This window comes from Narcine bancroftii, chromosome 3 (assembly GCF_036971445.1).
Source record: "Narcine bancroftii isolate sNarBan1 chromosome 3, sNarBan1.hap1, whole genome shotgun sequence".
NCBI classification, from domain to species: domain Eukaryota; kingdom Metazoa; phylum Chordata; class Chondrichthyes; order Torpediniformes; family Narcinidae; genus Narcine; species Narcine bancroftii.
Genome location: NC_091471.1, coordinates 211562237 through 211582795, shown reverse-complemented (window position 1 = coordinate 211582795; position 20559 = coordinate 211562237). Strand labels below are relative to the sequence as shown.

Genomic DNA, 20559 nt, shown 5'->3' with positions numbered 1-20559 from the left:
TGGTAACATGAGTACAATTGGTTGGCACAAGCTTATGGGTCGAAGGGCCTGTTATCACACTGCATCTTTAAATTGGAAAAAAATTAGGTAAAAAAACATGTAAATATAATTATATTTAGATTTCTCCTCTAGCATTCAGTCTCCTCCATTCAAATGAGTGAGGTTAATTTTATCGACTTCATCCTCAGGTCATTTGACCTGGAAAATTTCCCAGTCCCAAACACTTCCATAGATGTTTAAAGCCAATTTATTTATGCGCACAGAAAGGGAGTGATGCATGGGATTTATGTTTTTTTGTTGATCAATATTGTTGGTTGTGTGGAGAGACGGCAGACCTGGGGTATAGTTATGTGGAAAGATGACATACGGGGTGTGGTTGTGTGGAGAGATGATATACTTGGAATGTGATTGTGTGGAGAGATGGCAGACCTGGGGTGTGGTTATGTGGAGAGAAGACAGACGTGAGATGTGATTGTTTGGAGAGATGGCAGACCTGAGGTGTGGTCATGTGGAGAAATTACATACCTGGGGTGTGGTTGCGTGGAGAGATGACAAACCTGGGATGTGATCATGTGGGCAGAGAGCAGACCTGTGGTGTAGTCGTGTGGAGAGAAAACATACCTGGGTGTGGTGGTACACCACTGGCCTACTGCAGGGGGCAACCTCTGTACCTGTAGGAGTGTAAGGGGACAGGACAACACCTGGCCGGCTGCCAATCAGTCAGCTTGAATGAATCAAGCCCCACCCGGTCGGGTGTCAATCACCCTGCGGGATATAAGCCTAAGCCAGCCTCCCGAGGCCTCACTCAGAGTTGCTGTAGCCACAGCCAGCCTGGCTCTGTGGAGGTTTTTGTGGATTAAAGCCTGTTGTTCAGCCTTTACCTTGTGTGTGTCTGATTCTGTCTAACAGCGCACCACACTGGGGTGTGGTCATGTGGAGAAATGACATAGCTGGGGCGTGGTTGCATGGAGAGATGGCAAACCTGGGATGTGATCATGTGGGCAGACGGCAGTTCTTGGGTTTACTCTTCTTTGAACAGATTTCAGGCAAGCTTAAAAATCATCAAAATTAAGTGAATTTTAAAAATACGGTAGGAAAACAAATAGATTTTAATCATCAGGAAAAGAAAAATAAGGGAAAAAAAGGAGAATTTATTTGTTATGCCTTGATGTGTTAAAATCTGGTGCCCAGTGCAGATTCAATGGTAACTTGACAAATGGAGTCATATACTTACCAAATAAATCCATAGTGAAGGCAAAAGAAGAATAGTAAATGGTACTATTTGGATATTCCATTCAAAGAGCCAACAAAAGTATTTTGTGCCAAATTGGTGATATAAGATTTTATGAATTGATGTTTTCAACAATAAATGCTTACTTTGAACCATTAATTGTTCACCAACATCTTATTTATAGTTTATTACATAGACGTTCAATATCACCAAACAGATGTGGTGGCAGTCTCACCAATGGATACGCATGTCCTCGTGGAATCTCTCTTCATTACGATGATGTACCTTGCCTAAATGGAACAGTAAGCCATTTATATTAGTATCATATCCTTGTCAGTTTTATACATCAATTTAAATTAAATAATGCAAAGAAACTAATTTATTAAACCTAAAATATTGTGGCTGCAGTCTTATTTATTGTGACAACACAACATGCATTCAACTTTTTATATGCTTGTGAGAATGCTCATATTCCTAGTGGTCGACTAGATCATAAAATTAATGCTGTAAGGTGATCAGATTGGGGTCGTTGTGTCCATCAGTCAAAAATGAACTACTCAACCTATTACCGTGTTCCATCCCAGATGATACAGCTTTACAAGTGACAGATTTTCAAGAACAAATGATCAGGCCTTTTGCTTCTCCAATTCCTTCAAACATTGAGTTCCAGGCTCATATCAATAACCAAAAAGAATTAGCTTTATATCAAGAAGAATGCATGTAAATCCCTCATGGAAAGTGATTATAATACTCTCATCAAGGAGCTCAAACCTACAGTTTAAGAGGGCAAAGCATCAAATTTGGAAATTACTTGATTAAAATAATCTCATGAAGGAATTAAACATACTGTAAATTAAGGAAGTAAAACGTGAGAATAATAATTAATAGCAAATTAATTGTCAAATGGTTCTGAATATGTATAAAATAATAATGTTCGGAGCCTCTGGAAAGTCTATCACTGTTTTGTGACTAAGCTCTGCAATGACTGGCAAAATAATAAGAACTTTAGATGCATTTGGCTGTGGAGTTACGCTGTTCAATTTGTATAAGCTTGTAATCTTGAATTTCTGTGAATCATCTCAACTGAATAGTCATGAAACATTTTGAAAATGTAATCTTTCTCTGACATTTGTTTTGTTTCAGTCATTCCCAGAAATGGTTTCTGATATCTTGTTTCTAAACTGTTTTAAAGTTTTGTTGTGGAAGTATGTGTTATTCTGTGTCTATTATTGGAGGATGGTGGGAGAATGATGCTTTGAACAGTAACAACTTTCACAGGACACACCCTGATGGAGTAAAAGCCATTCCAAAATACTTTTAAATTGGATGGTTTTAAATTTGGCCAATGTCTCATATTTTCAGAGTACACTCTACTATGTTGTCCTCTCACTGCTCTTAATATGAACAACGTCATTACAGGTGAAATTGTGTCCAAATTTTATCTTGGTAAAATTATAATTTTCCTCACGATTCAGGTGAAATTGTATTCAAATTTTATTTTGGTAAGATGATATTTTAATAGCATTATTTGTTATTCAGTGAGGACTCAATTTCACCTGTACAAGTTTTATTTTGGTAAAATGGTTATATTTTTCTTTATGATTCATACACTGAATAACAAATTATGCTAATAGATACATAAAGAATATGAGGAATGCTCTTTCAGCATCTTACTCTTTGGACCTATTTCCATGTATTGTTTTTACCAGTGAGTAGGCATTGCATTCGTCTGCATGTTCTTGCCTCTAACATCTGCAGCTTGTTCCATATTACATCACAGGAACAGGAGGTTTTCAGTACTAATCCTGATATTCTCTGCTATGAGGAGGTTTACGATGACATCACTGAACTGTATGACAACGTTCCACCACCAAAACCAATTGCCTCCAAATCGCAACCAGTTGGGGTCCAGAATAGGCTTTCCACTGAGAAATTGTCTTCTAAAAGTAACAAAACTCTTGCCTCTTCACCTCTATCTTCCACGCGGTCTGTGACTAATAAAACTAACACCTCTGCTGTGGAAAAGGGAACAGTCAAGACAGCCTCGCAGGTACTTCTGTAATCAATAAATTGTATGACGACACTTACTCCTTTTGTAGAGTTATGCCCTGATGTTTTAAAAACAAACTGCAGCCTTTTGACTGGGCAGAGTATTAACTACCAACTATTTTAGATGTGCTGGCGTAAATTAATACTGTACCACTTCTTCCCATACATTTTGTCATACTGTTTAAAAACCATATTCTGGACAGTGGTCTTCGTTTTCTCTTTCATTCTCAGAACCAGTTTTCTGTAACTTACAAGAGTGACTTTCATGGTCTTCACAGAGTAGGAATGGTGGTGTAACTCTCTGGAAAGTCACAAAGCTAAACCCACCAGTTCCCAGTATGGTTGTAGGCATTCATTTGGCATTATTAAATTTTTCACCTAATGTTTTCAGGTGGAGCTCAATTATAATAAACAGAATGCAGTCTTGTGATGCGCGCAGAAATGTGACATAATTTTGAGATAGCCAATGAATACAATTTGCTGCTTCCAATGGCATTTTTTTTCTACAGCTGTACTATTTCCTGGCATGCTACACACTCACGATACAGGAGCAACTTTATTTCAACATAAACTCAAAAGTACTTTGTTTAGATCTGCAAAACGTATCGTCACAGCAGATATGGGAGTTGGTACAATATATGGCAGCCTTCAAAGTTTGTCTGCTTTGTCTAGGAATAGTGCTGTTGACTTAAATCAGTCCAGGTGATTTACAGAGATTCCTGTTACTCTGAGGTAATCTAATGAGGGGTAATAAATGTCTTTGAGTGTATCAAGGCATCAAGCAGCTCTGATAGCAACATCTTGAAAACAAGGCAAAGCCACACGATCAGGCAGAAGGCAGAAGAAACCACTGGAGGCAATACCATTATATGTAATGTGATGTCTGGTAAAGCCCACATTTGCCAAGAGAATCTCACAAAATAATGCCTGATCGCCTGTCTGATGCCACCCAATAAATCCTTCAGCATGTGTAGTTGCAGTTTGTTCAGTCCCCAAACAAGTTCAAGTTCATTTGGCCATCAGATTCAACGTTTAAGCCACATAATTTCACTTAGAACAAAGTTGTTGGGAAATGCAACATCCATTCCAGTCATAGTTCTCTCCAATGTAAAATCTACTGAGAAGCATTTCCTCTAAAAAGGGGAGCTAGTTTAAAGCAATCAGGGATATTTTGAGATCTCCTCTCACTGCACCCGTCTCCCAAAAGACATTTAACTGGTTATGGCTTACTGCCCAGTTCCTGCCAACAACAGGGCCAGCCCTGTCATAGATCTTGCCACTGACTGATGAGAATGGCTTCTTGAGGAACAGATTCTCAGCTCGTGTGTCCTTAACTATATAGATTTTGAAGTGCTTGATCTCCCAAATGCCATTCAAGGACTCAACTATCAAGAGAGGCACGGTTAGCATAGCAACTCTGTTACAGCACCAGCAACTCGGCGCAGTCGGCAATGAGTTTGTATGTTCTCCCCTTGACCTGCGTGGGTTTCCACCAGGTGCTCCAGTTTCCTCCCACCCTTCAAAACATATGGGGGTTGTATGTCAATTTGGTGTAATTGGGCGGCACGGGCTCTTGGGCTGGAAGGGCCTGTTATTGTGAAGTATGTCTACATTTTAAAGGAAATGAAGAAGCTAAACAAGTTGGGTCTGTTATTTTGGAGTTTAGAAGAATTAGGAGATGCATAAGGTCCTGATGGAGCATGACAGGAGAGATAATGAGATCTTTTCATGAATGGGAGAGTCTTGAACAGCACGGCATGGTTACAGGATAAGGGACTCGTCTTATAAAGCAGAGGTGTGTGTAAAAAATATATATATTTTTTGTGTCTGCTGTGAATCGCTGAAATTCTGTGCCCATCAAGATTGTGGAGGCTAGATTTATTTAAGGTGGAGCCTGATCGATTTTTGACTGGTCGTGTAATTGGAGAAGAGGCACAGAAGAGGAAAGGCTGCAGGGATGGTGGAATAAACATTCTCTGGATTCTGAGGGATTCCAAAAGGGAGAATCACAAAATATTCAGAAGAGCAGGAAACTGCAGGACAATTGGCTTAGCAATGTCATTGGAAAAATCTTGTAATCTATTATTGAGAGGATATTTGCAAAACATTTAGAAAATCATAAAAATGATTAGTCTACATGGATTTATGAAAAGGAAAGCATGTTGGATAAATTTGCTGCAATGGGTGTAGAATATTTAGATGTCCAGAAGCCACTTGGTTCCACTTCAATGGTTACTGACAAAATAAGGACACGTGACACTGGGAGCAATATACTGGCAGATAGGGAAGTGAGTAGCTAATAGAAAACAGAAAATTGAGATAGATGGGTCACTTTCAGATTGGCAATTAGGAACTTATGGTGAGCCATGAAAATCAATGATGTGGTCATAATTATTTATAATCTATACCAAGGTTTCCCAACCAGGGGTGCTCGCACCCCGAGATAGCATTCCAGGGGGTGCAAAATAAAGTTTCACTTTTTTTGTTTATATTAAGGTACTGTCCTTTATATTCAAGATAAAAATATTGATTTTTTTAAAAGTCCAAATTAAAGATGGGGATGTCCTCTTTTTTCTCTATTCAATAGAATGAGATTCTCTATGAATTTTAGTGTGTTTTGACGCGCTGTTTCCTTTTAAATGGCATCGCCTTATAACTTTTTTTTAATCAGGACATTTAAAATGGGGGCCAAACTTCTTGTTTTGTGTTTTGTAGTGAATTACATTTGATTTTTATTTGTGTTATGTAAATTATTAATGAACCCTTCATTATGTCAAAGAAACGGAAATGGCATGATGATTATGTGCAGTTTGGTTTCACTTGCACCAACAACTGAGGATCTGCAAAAACCCCAGTGTGTGCTTTGTGACGCTGTTTTTTCAAATGCAAATTTGAAGCCATCTAAGCTGCAGGAACACTTCAACAACCGGCATGGTGGGGGAGATGTTGCAGGCCATGATGTTGAATCGTTGAAAGCTAAAAGGGCCCGCTTTGATTCTCGAGCAACCCTTCCAAATTTAGGTTTTATATCTGCTGAAAAACCACTGCTGATGGCTTCATACTACGTGGCGTATAAAGTAGCCAAATCCAAGAAGCCCCATACAATTGCAGAAGAGGTGATAAAACCATGTACATTAGAAATGGCAACAATTGTTCTGGGAAAAGAAGCCTCAAACAAGCTTAAATTAGTGCGGTTATCAAATAATGTTATTCAGAGTTGAAATGGTGACTTGAGTTTGGACATTTTGGACCAAGTTATCGCAGATATCAGGGCTAGTCCCTTGAAAATCTCTCTCCAGTTGGACGAAACAACTGATGTTGCAAATTGCAGTCAACTCATTGCATTAGTGAGGTATGTCCATGATGGTGTTATAATGGAAGATTTCCTGTTCTGTGAAGATCTGAAAACAACCACAAAAGGAAAAGATGTCTCCCAGTATGTAAAGGACTTCTTGGCGAAATATGACTTAGATATCCAAATTATTGGTTCTGTGCCCCAGCTATGCTAGGAAATAAATCAGGATTTTTTGCACTAATGAAACAAGAGATTCCGCACTTGCAAGGTACCCACTGTTTTCTTCATCGACATGCTTTGGCATCAAAAACATTGCCTCCAAAGTTGAAAAAGGTCCTTGACACTTCTGTGAAGACCATCAACTGGATTAGGGGTCGTGCTCTGAACCACTGCTTCTTCAAGATTTTGGAAGTGAGCATTCAATTTTGGTTTTCCACATGGAAGTCCGCTGGCTGTCAACTGCGAGAAGAAGTCAAAGCTTTTCTGAAGGAACGTGACAATGATCTGCCTGGAGAAATGGAATCACAAGAATTCAACCAAATGCTAGCCTATTTGAGTGATATTTTCACTTGTATGAATGACCTGAGTGTACCTATTCAAGGAAAAACATAAACATATTGAAATGCTGTGAAATGTTAAATGCTTACAAAGAAAAGTTACATCTTTGGTGTCGACGAGTTAAAAGAGGGAATCTTTCAAATTTTCCATCACTCGAAGAAATGGTTGATGACGATGAGTCCCTAATTCCAAGTGTGTGTGAAGAAATTGTGGATCATTTGGAAATAATATCAAAGTCATTTGATGGATATTTTGGAGGAGAACTGGAAACTTCTGAAGAATGGATTATAATTCCATACTCCTTCAATTTGGACAATATGTCAGATGATGAAGAGCTGAAGGAAGATCTTACTGAACTGCACACAAATTGTATTCTTGAAATCCAGTTTGAAAGCAAAACTTTGGAACAGTATTGGCATTCGGCAATGGACATGTTTCCAAGACTTTGTGAAAAAGCACTAACTGTGCTCATCCCACTTGCGACGACATATGAGATTTAGTGCCCTTTTGTCAATCAAGACAAAATCTAGAAATTGCTTGGGTGCACAGGCAGACGTGCGGATTGCTATCAGCAACAAGGTGCTACGTTTTGAAAAACTCTTAAGCAATAAACAGGAACAAAAGAGTCATTAAATTTAAATTGGCTTATGAACATTTGAACTTCAGTTCTTTAATTTTTTTAAAGAAATTTCATGCATGGATGAAAATTTAATTTTTTTGTAGGGTTTATGCAACTTTTAATCTGTTGTAATATTTTTTCTTTTCCTTATGTTTAATTTTTGTTTATATGTTATTAAAAATTGATTATACAAATTTGTTTTGGTCACCTTCACCTTTATTCTTAAATAAATTATAATTTTAAGGGGTGCGAGAACATAATAAAATTTTTAAGGGGTGCGGGGCATAAAAAAGTTGGGAACCACTGATCTATACTGATGGCTTTGATGAAGGATCCTATGGCACTGTGGGTAAAGTTGCTGACGATACAAACACTGGTGGTCCAGCAAGTAATGAGAACATAAAGAGGTTGGAAAGAGCTGTAAGTAGGTTAATTGAATGGGCAAGCAGTTAGCAGCTGGAGTGTAATAAAAGAAATAGGTTATTCAATTTGAAAAGGAGATTGAAATACAAAATTAGAGTGAGGCATCTCAAGTCAAATCAAATTTATTGTCACCAGATTGTAAAAGTACAACCCGACAAAACAGCATCCTCCGGACCTTGATGCAAAACACGACATAGCACACGTACAGGCAAACAATACATATGCAGGGCAAACATTTAATCCATACAAACAAATACATAAATATTGCTTCACGAATATGAGAGTCTCAGTGGGTTAGTGTGAGCAGTTCCTTCGGCCGTTCAGCATTCTCACTTCTCGTGGGACGAAGCTGTTCCTCAGCCTGGTGGTGCTGGCTCTGATACTCTTGTATCTCTTCCCCGACAGGAGCAGCTGGAAGATGCTGTGTGCGGGGTGGAAGGGGTCCTCAATGATTTTGTGCACCCTCTTGAGACAATGATCCCGGTAGATCACATCGATGCGAGGTGGGGGGAGAGACTCTATTGATCCTCTTTGCCATTGTTATGGTCCTGTGGATTGACCTCTGATCCATTTCTAAGTATTGCATTACAAACAAATCTGTTTTCATAGTACAAGAAGCAGAAAAAGTCAGTGTGCATATGTAGCAATTAGGAAAGTTAATGTATTGCATGGTGTGCAAAAACAAATACTGAATACAACCTCAGAGATCGCGAGTGAAATTGAAACCAGATTATTATTTTCAGCTTTAGTTTCTCTCCAATTTTAAGGAAGAATGTCCTTGCAATGAAAATAGTGGAGTGAAGTTTGTTTCTTGCAACATAGTGATTGACATATGAAGGATAAACAGGTTGGTCAAAGCAGGTTGGTCAATGCAAAATAACATCAGGTTCTGAGAGGGATTGACAAGAGTGGATACTGATTGGATGGTTGAGGCCACAGGAAATCTGGAATAATGGCTTAGTCATGTAACAAAGAAGAACTTCATCTCTCACTGGGTCATGCATCTATGAAATCCTCTACTACAATGAGTTGTGGAGGTGGTCATTGAATCTATTGGGGTGGCTTGGTTAGCACCACATTGTTACAGTGCCAACGACTCAGGTTCAGTCTATCACTCTCAGTTCTCCCCATGACCTGCGTGAGTTTTCCCTGGATGCTCCGGATTCCTCCCAGACTTGAAAAATGTACGAGTTGATTGGTTAATCGGCGGCAGGGATTTCAATGGTTGAAACTGTGTTATAATTAAATAATTAAATAAATTTAAATTTTTTTCAGGGCAGAGGTGGAATTGAATTGTTTATTCGATTGTTATTGTTGCATACATCAAGATAAAGTGAAATGCTTTGTTTAGTGTGCTATCTGGACAACCCAACTAAACCGCAGCAGGTAGGGCTGTTTTTGGACAAAAGTGCAAGGTATGTTGTTACATTAAGTCAGGAAGTGTAGGGTACTCTGTTACTAGGACAAAGCATTAAAGGCACCAACTTTTGAGGGGTAAAAAATGAAAATCTGCAGGCACCGTTGTTGAAGTAAAACCACTTAAAGCTGGAGAAACTCAGCAGGTCAAGCAGTGTCCTTTATATAGCAAAGGTAAAAATACATCACTGACGTTTCAGGCTTGAGCCCTTCATCAAGATATGGAAAAATGTCTAAGTGTCTGAGCAAAAGAGTAGAGGGGGGAGATGTGTCTGGTAGTGGGATCTTGTAAGTGGCAGAAATTCCTGTTAGATGATGTTTTGGATGTGGAGGCTGGTGGGGTGGTAAGTGAGGAGGAGGTGATAGGTGGAGAAGGGAGAGAGGGAACAGCAGAGATCAAAGGGAGAAGGGTGAAGGGAAAAAGGAGAACTGGAAAGGGGAAGGAAAGGGGGAGGGGGAAAAGGAGAGCAGATTCACAGAAACGAGATTTAATGCCAAATTGCCACCAAATGTTGATCCTCCAATTTGGAAGTGGTCTTGGTGGGACAGTACATAAGGCCATGAACAGACATGTGAGTGTGGGAGTGTGACACAGAACTGAAAGGGTTGGCTACCGGGAAGTCTCTGTCACTGGTGTGGATGGAGTGAAGGTGTTCAGCGATGCGATCTCCCAGTCTGTACCCAGTCTCTCCAATGTAGAGAAGGCCACAAAGGGAGCACCGGATGCAGTAAATCAGTCCTGCTGATACACAGGTGAGGTGTTGCTTCACTTGAAAGACCTATTTGGGACCCTAGACTGTGGTGAGGGAGAAGGTGTGAGCGCAAGTGTGGCACCTCCTGCAGCCACAGGGAAAGGTGCCGGGGGCAATTGTTGGGGAAGGATGAGTGCATGAGGGGGTCATGGAGGGAGTGGTCTCTACAGAAGGCAGAGAGGGGAGGAGAGGGGAAGATGGGTCTGGTAGTGGAATCTTGTTGTAAGTGGCAGAAATTCCTGTTGGATGATGTTTTGGATGCAGAGACTGGTGGGAAGTAGGTGAGGATAAGGGGGTTTCTATGTTTGTTACATCCAGAGGCAGAGGAAGCCAAGGCAGATGAGCAAGAAATGGAGGAGATGCGAGTGAGGGCTGAGTTGATGGTGGTGGAAGGGCACCCATGTTTGTGGAAGAAGGCAGACATTTTGGAAGATCTGGACTAGAAGACTTCATCTTGGGAGTAGATGTGGCAGAGATGGAGAAATTGAGAAAAGGGGATAGAATCCTTGCAGGGAGCAAAGTGTGAGGAAATGTAGTCAAGGTAGTTGTGGGAGTTAGTGGGTTTGTAATATATGTCGGTGGAAAGCTTTATCTCCCAAGATAGAGACCGAGAGATCCAGGAAGGGGAGAGTGTTTTTGGAGATGGACCAGGTGAGTCCATCTCAGGAGATGAGCTTTCCACCGACATATTTCCATCTGAATTTCAACAGGTACAGTGCAAGAGCGGACAGACATTCCTCATTCCTGGTATCAATCTAGTAGATCTTCTCTGAACCCTCTCCAATGCCAACATGTCTTTTCTCAAATAAGGCCCCCAAAACTGTATACAGTTCTCCGTGAGGAATCACCAGTGCTTTATAGAGCTACAACAGTACATCCCTGTTCTTATATGCTATTCCTCTAGCAATTACTCTACCAACATTGCATTTGTTTTCTTCACCAACTCAACCTAGAGATCAACCTTTAGGGTATCCTGCATAAGGACTCCCAAGTCCCTTTGCACCTTGGAATTTTGAATGTTCTCCACATCTAATTAATAGTCAGTCCATCTATTTCTTCTACCAAAATGCATGACCTTACACTTTCCAACATTGTATTTCACCTGTCGTCTCTTTGCCCGTTCTCCTAATCTATTCATGACTGGTATGCTACTAATGTCTTCCACAGTGAGAACTGATTGAAAATATTCATTCAGTTCCTCTGCCATCTCCTTGTCTCCCATTATAATTTCTCCAGTGTCATTTTCTATTGGTTCTATGTCTATTTTGGTCCGTCTTTTACTCTCTATATTACTTGCTAACCTCCTTTCATAATTCATCTTTTCCTTCCTAGTCACCTTCCTAAGTGTCTTCTCCAAGTTTTTAAAAGTTTCCCAGTCCTTTATCTTCCCATTTATTTTTGCTTCCTAGTTTGCCCTCTCTTTTGCTTTTACTTTGGTTGTAACTTCCCTCGTCAGCCACAATTGTCTCATTTTTCCATTCACAAATTTCTTTCATTTTGGTACATGCCTATCCTGCACTTTCTCATAAACGTGCATAAACGCCAGCTGATCTGCTGTCTCCCCCATTAGTGTTTTTCCAATTGACTTTGGCCAGTTCCTCTCATGCGACTGTAATTTCCTTTACTCCACTGAAATACTGACACATCAGACTCTAGCCACTCTTTTTCAAATTTCATAGTGAACTCAACCACACAGTGATCACTGCCTCCTAAGGTTTGCCTTAAGCTCTCTAATCACCTCTGGTTTATTACACAGTGCCCAATCTAGAACAGCCGATCCCCTGGTGGGTTCATCAACAACTGCTCCAAAAAGCCATCCCACAGGCATTCCACAAACTCTCTCTGGGAGGATCCTGTACCAACCTGACTTTCCCAATCTACTTTCATGTTAAAATCCTCCATAATTATCGTAACACTGTCCTTCTGACATGCCCCATCTATTTCCATTTGTGTTTTGTAGTCCATATCCAGGCTGCAGTTAATAGTACAGAACTATTGAGTTCTGATAAACGGATATTGATATGTAATGATTTTTTTAAATGGAGCTCAGAGGAGCACATCTGCTTCTCCAACCCCACCAAGATAAGTCACATTTGTGAATACCTCTTCAGTGCGATCACAAACTGAATTAGTGCAGAAAGAGCCCAGTCATACTGGGACAGACTTGGACTGGTAATTGGAGTCCTCAGTTTCCATGCTAAACAGGTGAATCCTGATGAAAGTCTGGTCATCTGTTGACATTTCAGCAGGAAGAGGGCTTAACCAAATTGTTGCAATAACAACGTACCTGGATAATATAAAAAGACGCTGGAGTTGAAGTGCTGGAGTAACTCAGCAGGTCATGAAGCATCTCTAAGAGGTAAGGGGCAACCAATATTTCGGGCCTGAGGATTTGAGCACTTTCCAACCAGACAGCATTCCCCACTCCCTCTCTCTCTATCCCTCTGTCTCCTTTCCTGCAGCTCCCCACCCCCTTCTTTTCCCTCTCCATTCAGAGAGCTACCCCCTCCTCCTATCACCTCAGCTTTTTTCTCTTCTATCTTCCTCTCCCTATGACCTCCGACCTGTTGGCTTGTATTGCTCCCCCCTGCCCTTCCCTCCCTCCTATTCTCCCCTCCTGCCCCCACCTTTTGATGAAGGCCCCAGGCCCAAAACATTGGTTACCCTTTTCTTCGTATGGATGCAATGTTACCTACTTAGTTTCTTCAGCACTTTTGTGAACTACACCAAGATAATTTACAAATAAAACTCAAACCCGTGGCTGAAGAAAAAATGCAATGCTGGCGGAACTCAGCTGGTCAAACCATGTACTTTATGTAGCAAAGATAAAGATGCATAACCAATGTTTCAGGCTTGAGCCCTTCATCAAGGGATAGAAAAATGACGGCAGGCAAACAAACAAAATGGTAGGGAGGGAGGAATAGGGAAGGGGAGCACAGTCCCAATGGCAGGAGGTAATACATGGATAAGGGAAGGAGGGCACAGCAGCAAACAGGGGGAGGGGGCATGGCTCTGTGAGCGGAGAGGGAAGGGGATGAATCTAAGGGGAAAGAAGACAAAGGAAAAAGGAAAAGGAAGGAGAGTGGAGGTCGATGTTAATGCCATCCAGCTGGAGAGTGCCCACGTTTTGTTCCTCCATTTTATGGGTGGTCTTTGAGGGATAGTACACGATGCCATGGACAGACATGCGAGTATGGGAGTGGGACGCAGAATTGAAATGGTTGGCCACTGGGAGATCTCGGTCAATGATGTGGAGAGAGTGAAGGTGCTCACCGAACTGATCTCCCAGTCTGCACCCAATCTCTCCGATGTAGAGAAGGCCATAAAGGGAGTGTTGAGTGCAGTAGATCACTCCCACAGATACACAAGTGACGTATTGATTCACTTGAAAGGCTTGTTTGGAGTCCCTGACTGTGGTGAGGGAGGAGTGTGGCAAATTCTGCAGTCACAGGGGAAGATGCCAAAGGGGTGGGGTGATTGGTGGGGAGGGATGTGGACGAAGGAGCCACAGAGGGAGCAGTCCCTATGCAAGGCAGAGAGGGGAAGATGTGCCTAGTAGAGGGACCATGTTGTAGATGAGGACTTCTTATCTGCTGTTTTGCCCATTTGTGTGCAAGTTGAGAGACAATTGCATTATAAGCTTCTGTAGTAAAAATATTATCAGCTCATTAGCCATCCAATAGTATGGAATTGACAGTTGCCTTCCCATTGTTTGAGATTTGTAATACAAAAATCACCGCCTTTCCTGTCACCAGATATACTTCATCAACTTTTTCTTAAATGGTGGCATGTTTTCAATTTCTTTCCTACATCTCATCAGGTCTGCTACACTACATGAGAATGGAAAGATAACATGCCCCTAGACCTTGATTAGCAGTGGTGTGACAGGATGTGCTTAAAAATTGCCTCCTTTTCTCTTCCTATTCCCCATGACCTTCTGCAAGGCAACTCCTGGCATCTTCTTAGCATGACTGCATCTAGAACTCTGATGTTCTATGTTTTAAACGACTCCACTCCCAATGTATAACGCAGGTGGTCAGTGAGTAGAGCATTACACTTTACCTATCATTTACACTTGCCTTTAGATATTGTTCAAAGAAAATAATGAGGAATTTCGTCAAATATTTATTGTTGTGCTTCCCACCTAATAGCCTGAATAAGCCTGGGATCATCTGATCTCAGAAGTTAAGCAGACACAGGACTGGTCAGTACTTGGAGGGGAGACCACCATGTGCTGTAGGTTCCTGTGAGGGACGCTGGACAAAGTGGCTTACAAGAATCAAATAATTTCATGTATGTTACATTCTAAATGTAGTATTGCGTGACAATAATGGAACCTTTTTATCCTTTACTTAATACAGGCAAAAGGGAAGAAAACAACAACAATTGTAAATGGAACAGCAGCAAAGCCAAAGACTGGAGCCAGCCAAGTGAAGAAACCTAACCCAAGCACAAATGTTAAACGCACTGCGTCAAGTAAGTGTTTTAGATTTGTGTCATATCACACTAAACATATTAATACCTTGTAAAACATGTCCAAATTTCAAATCCAATTCGTAGCGATCACATTGGCAGAAAGTGCATAGAAGTTACTTGGAAGTCCTGCCTGAGCATTACCTTCGCCATTTACCGCTCAATTTGCAGGGGAGGGAGGTGGCTCATCCCATCCCAACCCAAAAAAGTCAAGAAAAAAAACCAATCTGACCACTGGCCACAGTGACGTTACAAACCCATAAACCCCTGATACCTGTTTCATATTTTTGTTGTGAACATCCTGAATGTTGTGTGTAACTATGGTTGGTTTAGTGTTAAATGTGGAGGGGGTCAGGGGTGGGGGGGAGGGGAGGGAAGGGGACAGAAAAAACTTGAACTCTACAGAAAATCTTGTATAGAATTGATCATTGTAAGTTGTAAATCAATATTGATAATGTCAACTTATTAATATCGATAATATTGATAACTGTTTGAGTTTAAGTTTGGAAAATCATAAATAAAATATAAAACAAAACTTTGTACAAACCAATGATGCTGTTTGTGTTATAGAAAGATCTTGATGCCAATCGCTTACCACAAACTTATCTTTTCAAATTGCCACTCCAAGTTGGTTGTGGTCTAAATAAATTGTAATGATTCTTTTAATAGAACATGGTAGCTATAATATAAGTTTTTAGTTTGGAGGTTCTGTGTCATAACGGTTTTGATCGTTAATTTCTTTGTACCTTAAGAAGCTTGACAGTTATTGTGTCAATTGGCAGGAAACTTTTGATACTGCTCATTTGCATCTTCAACATAAAGACACTAAAAGGCTGTGGGATTAACTTACAGATGCTGATCAATATAAATATGGTAAAAATCGAGTGGAGGCTGACGCAAAAAGACTACAATCAAAGGAGGAAGATTTGAAAAAACAGAAGGAAATATTACGCACCCGTCTAGCACAAATGAGAAAAGATCGAAGGGAGATAAGGACAGCCATTGAAGTGTGTACAGGTAGCAATCTTCAACTTTTTTTTAGATTTTGCATGATTTTACCTATCTGAAGAATGTCCAACATCTTGGCATTGGTTGATCACACACGAACAATCAAAACTCCAAATTTTCATTTCTTTACGCACATTTAGACAGCTTACCACAGTAGGGTAAGTAAAGAGGCGGAGACATCCTATTAGCCTGTTGTTAACAGAATGCCTGCAGTTCACTTTAGACTGCAGACATTCCAGGAAATTGACAAGGGCTTTAGCAGGTAAAATGTCGGAATGGAAATGGCATCCACATTCCTGTTCTAAGCTTTTTACGCAGCATGCATTCTGGGAAAATGGGAATATTTTCCTGGAACATAGCGACTATGTGAAAAACATATTTGTCCCCATTTAAAGGTACTTCAGCTACGGAAATGTGACCTAAAATGCTGGATTGAAATGAACTCTTGATGATAGACCAGTTGATGAGATGTACTGTGACAGAGTATATAGATATGTTTTTGGGAGATAAATTGGGAAAGGTTTATTAGAGTAGGTTACATACAAACACTGTAAAACACATCTTATTTGAAATACTGGAGCTCTGCTAATGCTAGATATATTGGCTCCACAGCTTTTGCAAGAGCTGTGGAGAGTACCCAAGAGACTTCACTAATGGATTGTTGTTTACAAAAGGCCACAGATGAAAGATCTTGTCGGAGCCATCTTCTATCTGGAGCAGAGCTTGCTGTTCTAAGAGGGTCATGTAGTTTTGCAAGCAGAGAAAGTCAAATGGTCTTTCTCTCTAAGAGAGAGAGAGAGAGAGAGAGAGAGAGACAGACAGACAGACAGACAGACACACACACACACACACACACACACACACACACACACACACACACACACACACACACACACAGAGTTCACTTCTACATTTTTACAGTCAGCAGTAACAGTAGCTGGGACTGGAACAGGACAAGCTGGCAAGCGTGGAAAGCCCCATTTGACAAGACATCCTGGCCAAAGCCCTTGTGGTTCATGCAAGAGGAGAGGATTGGTTGCATAATGTTTCATTTGGAATAAGAGAAACAAAAAGGAACTCTGTGGTGACCTGAAAGAAAGAGGTTATCATCTGGAGACCCCTGAAGGGGCAGGTTTGGTCAGCAAGACACTGGAGTGGCTGATTAAAAAGGAATCAGTTGTGGATGTCCTGGAGCAATAAATCTCTCTCTGAAAACTGACAAGAACCATCCTGAGCGGTAACCATTTGCCTTTCAAGCACCAAAGCCTGGCAAACTTTATAAATGTTAAATTCTGTGCACAGTATAAAAATTGCCTGCCACCAGTGAACTTGGAGGAATGAGAAGTGAGATTGGACTGTGAATCAAAGAACTTCTCTGAACTGACACACACACATTACCTACACGTGCGCTTAGAATTAGAAGGGGGTTAAGTTAGGTTAGTTAAGTTAAAGTGTGATTCTATTTTCATTTTTAAGGATAATTAAAAGCAACCATTTGTCTTGGTGAATATCTATTGCTGCTGGGTTTTGGGTCCTCTGGGCTCGTAACAGTACAAAGTTGATGTTGTACTTTCATCGCATCCTCGAGAGGACTGGCTGTCTAATGTTTCACTTGGAATAAGAGAAACAAAAGGAACTCTGTGAAACAAAAAGGAACTCAGTTGAATTAAACTAGAATGTTAACATTCACCTTTCCCACCACTGATATTCTCATTCTAATTTTCATCTACTCAAATACAGATTGTGTAAAGAAACTAGTCGGGTCCAACATTGTTGTTAAATGTTGGCTCTAGGTGAGGAGTGATGTTTATTTATGTCCCAATGTCCTAATTACATTTAAACGAAAGGTGAATACTGCACCCACATAGTGAATGAGGCAGAAGTGCCAACATTTTACATTTTCACTCCTTCTCATACTTAAAATCAGGCTCATGCTTCTGGAGCAGCAGAGTCAATAATTAAAGCACCAGGCAGGAATTCAAGGCTTTTAGATGTCTCTGATATGAATCAGTTAAACTTCATTTGGACCCAGAAGCTGAAACACTTCACTGATTTCCAGAATATATACAAAACTTACTTGATGCAATCTGACCCCTGCAAGTTACAGTGGAAAGCCAACTGTTTGCCTTTTGGCAGTCCTGTATGGCAACAGGGCCTTCTGCAATAATAGGATCAGGTGGTTGGGAGTGGGGTGGAGGGGCGTAACAAGCCTTATCCACAAAACAGCTGGCCAATCTTAAATCTGTCACTCAATCCTGAACCCAGAGCATATTTCTATAGAGCTCTGCACGTATATTCCACCGAGGCAGGGAAAGAACATTGTGTACAAGGGATGCAGAACATCTAGTTAAAAAGAAAACAAAAGTTAATGAGAGATTAAAGAAGATGGAAACTGATTGGCCTCTAAAGGATGACAATTGCGAGAAAAGAGCTTAAGAAAGCACTTAGGAGAGCCAGAAGAGGCCATGAGAAAGCTTTGATGTGAAGAACAAGAGGAGAACTTGAGTGAGAATAGGTGATAATGCAAACGTGTATGGAATCAAGGAGGTAGCAAAGTTCCTTAATGGATACTTTGCTTCGGTATTCACCAGAGAAAAAAGACTTTGATAATTGATGACTTAAAGCAAACTGAAGAATTTTTGAAAAGCATGAAGATAAATAAATTGCCAGTACAACATGAGATTTACCCAAGGTGTTACGAACTAACAATCCTTATAATTTTGTTTGGGATTGTTAGAAATAGAAGTACCTTTAAAGAAATTGCTCGAGACAAAAATGAGAACAAAGAACATTTATTACAGCAACAATGCAAAGTTGGGTGCTTCCCCTTACCCTGGGAATACACACATACACTGGGGCTCACCCAACTTTTATACAGTTGATTTCAGTATAGGAATACCCTCCCCCTTACATTCTTCTGCCTCCTGCTGGAGAGGTTTGGCATTAGGCAATCCTTCCTGCCTACGTGCAATTTCAGTATACTTGGAGGACCAGGGGGTATCCTGTCGGTGTCCCTTCATGTTAGTCCTTATTCACACCTTTCTGATTCTCGGGGCTACAGTCTCTTGGTATGCAGAGTTGGCTCATCCTGTCTAGGGTTGGCTAATTTAATATGTATAAATCTGTGTAAGGTTAGCTAATTAGATATGTAGGTCTTGGTACTTCTGAACAGGGCTAGGAGACCCTTATCTGATCCAGACTACCTCAACTTCCTACATTCTATTGTTCCTTACCACTCCTTATCTTAGTCTTATGGTGGCTCTTGTCACAAAGAGTAGAAGATTCTTATGTTAATCGTGCTGACTCTGCTTTCCTGCATCCTAATCCCCAAGCTCATCCTGTTTGTACTGGTTACAGCCATTAACTGATGTATGAATTTTAGTTTCCTTCATGTTCATAATTTTAGATCAGTTTTCCCATCTCTCACAATCCTCACTTTTCTTTTAGATCAGTAATACTGATCTTTCACCATGATCAGTGTTACTGATCTTTGGTTACTGGTCTCAGTGTGACTGATCCCCCCCCCCCTTCCTGTTGGGATCTAGGGGTTAAAACATTATGAAAGAAATGATTAATTAATAAGTGTATATTTACTGCATGGTTCAGGGGAAAAGAGGAATGTGATTAAGTGGCAATCACAGCATGGAGCAAAGTTGGCTGAGCAAAATTGTCTGCTCCAAAATACAGGGAGAGGATATGCATAAAACAATTTAGGAGGAATACTCAAACTAAAGGAGGTGGTGAGTAGCACAGGAGACACAGGCCAGATCAGAACAAAGAATGGCCTGCAAGAAACAAAGGGAATGGAAAACCAGTCTAGGAGGAAGATTAAGGCAGGAGGAGGTGTTAAAGAGAACAGCAGAAATTGGCCAGTCAAGAACAGAATGGTGATTAGAAATATCTGGGGATGAATTAATTTCTGATCAACACAACAGGATAGTCTGGCCTGGAGGATTAAGATGGGAGTGCTACACCCCAGATATCTGCAAAACAGGAGATGACTTGTGATAACCCTTATGCAAAAAGATCTAGCAAAGGAAGACAACTTTTGTTCTGTATGATAATGAAATCTAGCAAAGGAAGACAACTTTTGTTCTGTATGATAAGGTTGATCTATATAAGCTGAGCCAACTGGACAATAGGGGTCAGTCTTGGGGAGTAGCTCACTGTGCAGGTGACCTATGAACTAACGATTGACCCAGAGCTCTGTTAAGTTTTATTCTTGTGCTGTGTAATAAATTGACTGTTGAACCGAATACCTTCTCCTATCACTTCATTCAAAGAACACGCTGGACTCAGGACTCTGGCTTTACCTTACTCTTAATTTAGTCTATGTGTAATCTGAGTCCAGCGTGTTCTTTGAATGAAGTGATAGGAGAAGGTATTCGGTTCAACAGTCAATTTATTACACAGCACAAGAATAAAACTTAACAGAGCTCTGGGTCAATCGTTAGTTCATAGGTCACCTGCACAGTGAGCTACTCCCCAAGACTGACCCCTATTGTCCAGTTGGCTCAGCTTATATAGATCAACCTTATCATACAGAACAAAAGTTGGCTTCCTTTGCTAGATTTCATTATCATACAGAACAAAAGTTGTCTTCCTTTGCTAGATTTCATTATCATACAGAACAAAAGTTGTCTTCCTTTGCTAGATCTTTTTGCATAAGGGTTATCACAAGTCATCTCCTGTTTTGCAGATATCTGGGGTGTAGCACTCCCATCTTAATCCTCCA

The 20559-nt window shown here is 40.6% G+C and overlaps 2 protein-coding genes across 5 annotated transcripts in view; one reads left to right on the top strand and one right to left on the bottom strand.

The window, feature by feature from the left end:
• Positions 1 to 20559, top strand: part of afap1 (actin filament associated protein 1) — a 324257-nt gene that overhangs the window by 292048 nt on the left and 11650 nt on the right. For 2 of the 3 annotated variants that reach the window (XM_069926525.1, XM_069926524.1), the window contains exons 12-14: positions 1416 to 1533; positions 14705 to 14819; positions 15669 to 15833. In XM_069926525.1, coding sequence (XP_069782626.1) covers positions 1416 to 1533; positions 14705 to 14819; positions 15669 to 15833 — 398 coding nt within the window. The remainder of the gene's footprint in view (positions 1 to 1415; positions 1534 to 14704; positions 14820 to 15668; positions 15834 to 20559) is intronic. The other variant, XM_069926526.1, reaches the window with a different exon arrangement.
• Positions 1391 to 20559, bottom strand: part of sorcs2 (sortilin-related VPS10 domain containing receptor 2) — an 848688-nt gene continuing 829519 nt past the window's right edge. The window contains exon 28 of one of the 2 annotated variants that reach the window (XR_011354139.1): positions 1391 to 1521. The gene's annotated coding sequence lies outside the window, so the exon portion shown is untranslated. The remainder of the gene's footprint in view (positions 1522 to 20559) is intronic. The other variant, XR_011354138.1, reaches the window with a different exon arrangement.